The sequence below is a fragment of the Seriola aureovittata genome, chromosome 12, assembly GCF_021018895.1.
Source record: "Seriola aureovittata isolate HTS-2021-v1 ecotype China chromosome 12, ASM2101889v1, whole genome shotgun sequence".
In the NCBI taxonomy this organism is placed as follows: Eukaryota; Metazoa; Chordata; class Actinopteri; order Carangiformes; family Carangidae; genus Seriola; species Seriola aureovittata.
The window spans coordinates 19,572,781-19,578,780 of record NC_079375.1 but is presented as its reverse complement, the minus strand read 5'-3'; the positions used below and the strand labels follow the sequence as shown (position 1 = coordinate 19,578,780).

The 6,000-nt window shown below is 40.8% G+C and overlaps 1 protein-coding gene across 1 annotated transcript; it reads right to left on the bottom strand.

Moving 5' to 3' along the window:
* Window positions 1-832: 832 nt before the first annotated feature.
* LOC130178799 (transcription factor HES-1-B-like) lies at window positions 833-3,053 on the bottom strand. Its single transcript, XM_056391291.1, has 5 exons — window positions 2,515-3,053; window positions 2,229-2,354; window positions 2,030-2,125; window positions 1,824-1,911; window positions 833-1,567 (listed from the first exon to the last, which is right to left on the bottom strand). Exons 1-5 carry the CDS (start codon window positions 2,686-2,688, stop codon window positions 1,116-1,118), a joined length of 936 nt encoding a protein of 311 aa, XP_056247266.1. The 5' UTR covers window positions 2,689-3,053; the 3' UTR covers window positions 833-1,115.
* Between the last annotated feature and the right edge of the window lie 2,947 nt (window positions 3,054-6,000).

The following is a 6,000-nucleotide window of genomic DNA, read 5'->3' as shown; positions in this document are numbered from 1 at the left end:
AGGTCTGTTGATGGGTTGCCAGATTTAGGACAACATGCTGTCGGAGCTGCCTTGTCTTGGGAGTGTGAATGAGGGGCACCTGTGACCTCTGGTCACGCTCTGCTTGTGGCTTGCTGTGTGAGCACCACGCTCAGGACACACGCTGGGACCGTCAGGCCTTCAACTGTCCACTAAATGGGCAACGATTGGACCGGCTCTGCAGGGCTGCTGCTGATCAGCCATTGTGCAAACACACACATCTACCAACAAATCATTTCATATCAGATCAACAGTCTACTTCGTCAAATGGTTGAAGCAGCTATCACTCTTCTAGCCAGAAAGATGCAGGGAAGGCACCTGGAAAAGTAACAACATGCACTTACACTTAAGTAATACCAGGATCGTGTTTAGCCTAGGCTTCATTTAGCCCTGTCAGTACGTTCATGATCATGCCTCATATATTTCAGATTTTCCTTCTGGCAGGCCTGCGCGTGTCAACAGACCCTTCCCCGCCCTTCGTACTGCCTAGCAGCATGCCTTTTGGGCACAACACAGCATCTCAGGTTCCTTATCTCATTAGAGAGGTGTTTATTTCCAGCCAGAAAACTTGTTTCCCTGTCACTGCGAAAGAGATGATCAGGTGTGGACAAAGCACAGGAGGGGAGCTGTATTTAAACAGGCACTGTGCAAGGGGATGTTAATTGAAAAGATTTTCCACAGGTCTGGGAGGAAGTTTAACCCATAGCTTCACAGGCTCATCTGCCTCTAAATGAATGGACATTAATGATAACCTGATAGGGGTTTATGTCAGAGGAGAAATCATCAAGACACCACTGCAGCAGATATTGTTGTAAACATCATAGAAACATTTTATTAATCTCAAGAAACACAGTGCTTTTCAAGAGCTTTTCAAAGATATTATTGACCTCCTGAGGCAAATGAATTGTGCCATATCAAAAACAGAAAAAATCACAGCAAGCAAAAAGGCCAAGAATATCTGGCAATGTCCATATAAAAACACACATGTGTAAACATCCCTCGCAAGAAGGTTTTCAAAAATATTTACAAAATGTACAAAAATATGTGTTATTGTGTGATAGTCCTTTTTTTCCCCCACAATCTGCTGATCTGATTTTCTACCATGGTCTCCACACAGAGTCTGTGGTGAGCGGAGGTGCAGCAGGTGACATGTGGTGACTGTTTTGTGCGTTCAGAGGTATGAGAGCTGCACTGGGAACAAGAAAAGTGAACTGTCCATCCGGCGCTGGCACGACCTGGAAGCCGCCGTAGAGCTTCATCGCTTCTGGGGAAACTTGCATTGCTGAGCCACTTTTGCACGGCATCTGTGGGGCTGACGCAGCTGGAATCTGTGTATTGGTCTGTCCAAGTCCGAGTATGGCTGGGTGAGGTCCATACAAGTTGACAGCGCTGATCTGGGTCACACAGGCCGCCAGGTGGCTGAGCAGGCGAGTCCGCACCTCTGTGTTCACCCCCTCACACGTGGACAAGAAACGAGTGACCTCTCCAACACACTCACTGAACCCAGCTCTGTATTTACCCAAGACGGATGGGTCTGTGTTCACAGCAGCTGTTGAAGAAAATAAAAACACATAAATATACAGATAGATAGATAGAAATATTATTGAATACTTAACAAACTGGCTGATTTAAATAATTAAAATCACAATTTTATTTTGCAGTTGAGGCCTATGGTCAAACACACACAGCTGTGGGTGGGCAATAAATCTTGTAGACCGTGGGAACATGTTTACCATCTAAAGTTAGACATCCATGAAATACTACGGCACATCAACATGGTCAATCCAGAAATGGTAGTTACATACCAGTCATCTGAAGTCGCTGCAGGTTCCTGAGGTGCTTCACAGTCATCTCCAGTATATCTGCCTTCTCCAGTTTGGAGTGTCTGGAGCTCTAAACAGGCAAAAGGGACAATTCAGTTTTTCATTAGCTCATATAGTTCCTAATCTGTGGTAAAATAATAATAATAATAATAATAATAATAATAATAATAATCTGTGCATGTACTTACGTCTTTCTTGAGTGCGTCCAGGATGAGGGTCTTAAGCTGGCCAAGACTCTCATTGATGCGCGCACGTCTCCGCTTTTCCATGATTGGTTTGGAGGACTTGAAAGAGGGAAGACAAACACAGTTTAGATACTATGACAGTTTTCAACAGTTTTCAACGACAGCATCTCATAAACAAATGAGCTCTCTACGTAAAGCCTACCTTTCTGTTCTCTGTCAGAGTCCGGGGTTTCTCGGGTGTGCAGTCCCCACTTGCCGGAGTGGCAGCCACAGCGGATGGGGACGTTCTTTCCAAAGTACCGGCGGGCATCTTCACCTTTATCAAAGACTGTGTAACGGTGAGAACAAACACTTTATCACTTTATCAGAGGAAGAAACGCTGCACAACAATAAAAGGACGAGTCCCGCCTTCTCCTGGCAGACCTCAGGGCAGTTTACTGGTGACAAACAGAAGTGACTTGTGTCTCTTCGCCAAAGCTGACACCCACTCTGCTCCTGTTTCCAGCACCTCGGGTCTTATTTATAGAGCTCGAGCCTGCACGCGAGCGGCTCGTGTGCGAGTTCCTGGGTTCCATCCGTCTGGCCAATAGGCGCACGGGCCCACCGCCTCGCCAGTACCCGGGAAGCCCCCCTCCCCGGGGAGGAACCAGTTTCTCTAACATTTTCACCACGTACTAATCTTGACCGGCGGCAGCGGAGAGTCCCGGGCAAAATTAGTGATAGTACAGGGCTCGTGTGAGTATTTTACATAGAAAAGTTAGTCCACAGTCAAAATGAGGGACGCTGCTTCTCCTGCAGTAACTACATCACGCGTGTTAACCTGTGAACACACCTGTGGCATGTAGCCCGTGGATGAATTGAATGTGTTGATAATGTAGCTGAAACACACGTGCAGTTTTTCCCACCTGTTCTGCTTGAAGGAGAAGCAACAAGTTAAACTGCATTAAGGTTAAATCCATTCCTCAATTTGGTGGATAACCCATTAATTGTTGAGGTGTCAAAAATGTGCTGGTTTTAGCATCATAAAGCCTATACAACGTTTTCTCCTGCTTATATCCTTTCAAATTGATAGATGAATTGATGAAATTGATAATATGTTTTGGCCTTGGTCAGACTAATATAAGACTTCTCTACTATATGATGGATGTTTAATCATGATTTTATTGAGTGAATTATTATTTTAAAAATTAAGATAAATTATTCAATAACCTCCTGATTGCTGGGCATCAAATCTCTCTACAATAAACTAATGAAACACATAAAAATTATGATTTTTTAAAAATAACTTTTTTCTCAACCACAACTCATTACAAAAACATTTTTATATTAGTATATCATCAATTGACATTTTTTCCAAATGATGAATTGACTTGAGAATTTTTGATGGATGTGGAGATTAACAATCACCTCATGTGGATTTTAACAGCTCTGTGGTAAAGTCTCTGCAACAGGACATGTCGATGTTTTAATTTTTCCCATTAGGTTGAAATTGAATATTTTAAGCCGTGTCTAGAGAAATTACTTTGATGTACAATCAATTGTACAGGTTCTTTCTCCATGTGCGCCTCTCGCTTTTGCACACACACACTCGCTTTTTCGGGGGCCATTGAGTGCTTCAGAGTGGCAGTGAACACCTCATTCTCTGACACACTCCAGGCCTGATGTCCAGTGAAGAAGAAAATCTCTGACACACTCAGATGTCTTCTCACTGCCATGAACTCTGACACCTCCTGTCTGTTATCAGTCACTGTGGGCAGAAAACAGAGCTGAGTTATTTAAAACACGTCTGACGATTAATCTCAGTAAACATTTAAAAAATATAAAAAGATGTGCCTAACAATTACTAATGTGATTCATGATCTTTTATAAAAGCAGCTGTATCAGTTTTTATCTGTTTTTAGTTTTTCTGTAGGATTTTTTTTTTTTTTTTTTATAATTTTACTTAATTTTAGTCACAGCTAAAATTAGTCCATAGTCAAAATGTAAGAGTTACTTTAGGTATCACTGTATTAAATGTTTAACATAAATACTTTTAGGATATTGATTATAAGATGTATCTACTAGAATGTATTGAATAATTGTCTTAAGGGACACAACTTTGGCTCCAAACTCAAATTTTATACTGTTATTGCTCTTTTTTCTCACTAATTACAATAACAGCCTCCATCAATTAATTCCGTCATTATTTATCACTCCATATATACCAGAAAGTGTTATGTTCATTCATTCAAAGTGCTACAAAATCCTAAACAAAAATATTTTTTTATTTTCATGATTCTTTTATTTTAACCTGCTACATGTGTTTGCTGTAGATTAAATTCACATTTAAATTCACTTTTTAATTAGTTGATAAATAAAAACCTTTCTGTTATAATCAAGGATTCATTCATTAATTAGCTGGGGCCTTTCTGCGTGGAGTTTGCATGTTCTCCAGGTACTCCGGCTTCCTCCCACAATCAAAAGACATGCAGGTTAAATTAATTGGCAACTCTAAATTGCCCGTAGGTGTGAATGTGAGCATGAATGGTTGTTCGTCTTTATATGTCAGCCCTGGGATTGGCTGCTGACCTGTCCAGGGTTGTGGCTCCAGCTTCCCCCGGCTAATAAATAAATGAATGAAGAAATTTGTTGAGTTAGAAGGAGCATCTGGTGTGCGTCTTTCTCTTTTATTCTCCAGATCCTGCTTTCTGTTCATATGAACTCTTTCAAAATAAAAACTCAAGTCACAAAAAACTTAAAACTTTTTTTAAAAACTTTTTTCCTGTTATGAAGCTTATTGTGTCACTGTATAAAGTATCAAATACAAGAGATCTTGATTATCATTATTATTAGTTGTCGTGGTGTGACAATTAAATGTTATACAATAAAACATTATACCATACCTTGCAGAAAATGCTAAAAAAAAAAACCTCCTCTGGTCTCCCGCCATTTTTATGATTATTTATTACAGAGTCGAGACGTCTTAACAACGATCCTGCCCAATATCAGTGTGAAGAACTATTCCAGTCACTATCAGGGCATATGTTGCTGGTACCATATGATGTCACTGTTTTATTTATTGACAGACATCTTTGTCTGGTTCAGGTTTACCATTAGACGCCTCTATCCTCTCCGATAGACTTCAAACACTCTCTGTAAAGCTCCTAAATCCTCAGAGGTGAAATGACCCCAGAAGCAGGTCAGAGTTTGCATCCACAGCTTCCTCTCTGCACGAGCAAGACAACTTCAAGCACCACTGGCTTCTTGACCTGGGTCAATATTAAATGAAGTCAAATGAAAATCAAGTCAAATGACTTTGAAATGTTATGTAACTAAGTAAACGTTAGTCAATATAGGAAAATAACAAGCAATGATTAATGAACTCTTAACAGTATATGAGGAGTTTTTGCTCTTTATTGACAACAGAACATAAAGACAGTGTTGTACTTGTTGTTATTGAGGTTTTTAGGATAAACTCATAAGACAACAAACAAAATAGTTTATTACCAGTGACACGTGGTAGAAATATTTTTCACCAAAAAAACTTTATATTGAGTTTTTTTGCTTTACTAAATTGCTCTGAAATAAAAACAGTTTCTGTTTCCCTCTGATGCGCTTAACTCACACTGACCACCTCCGCCCCCTCAACCGTTCTCCCGGGATCACATAAAGTGCTCAGTTAATCTTCTGACTGGATGTTTTAACAAGATGCTCCTTTAAAATAGCCCGAGGTCCCTGAACGCAGCAGATGAGAAGGTTTCTGGAGAAGAGGCCGTGCAACAATAAATTACGTCCCATCACTTCTGTTTTCAGCGAGCCTGCTGCTCTGCCACAAACAACCCTTTATTGTGCACATAGAGATTTAGACATGAGGTTTATAGCACAGGCCTGATCTGTATCAGTGTGGGAACCCCGGGATGGGAGGCTGCAGACAGCGATGAAAGCTATCAAGGTTCAGCATGTGACTGATAACCACAAGGTGAGAGAAACAGAGG

Coding starts and splice junctions, on each gene's coding strand:
- LOC130178799 (XM_056391291.1), bottom strand. CDS start 2,688: ATGTTAGAGAAACTGGTTCCTCCCCGGGGAGGGGGGCTTCCCGGGTAC. Junction 2,126..2,228: donor CTCTGACAGAGAACAGAAAG/GTAGGCTTTACG, acceptor CCCTCTTTCAAG/TCCTCCAAACCAATCATGGA. Junction 1,568..1,823: donor GCAGCGACTTCAGATGACTG/GTATGTAACTAC, acceptor TTTCTTCAACAG/CTGCTGTGAACACAGACCCA.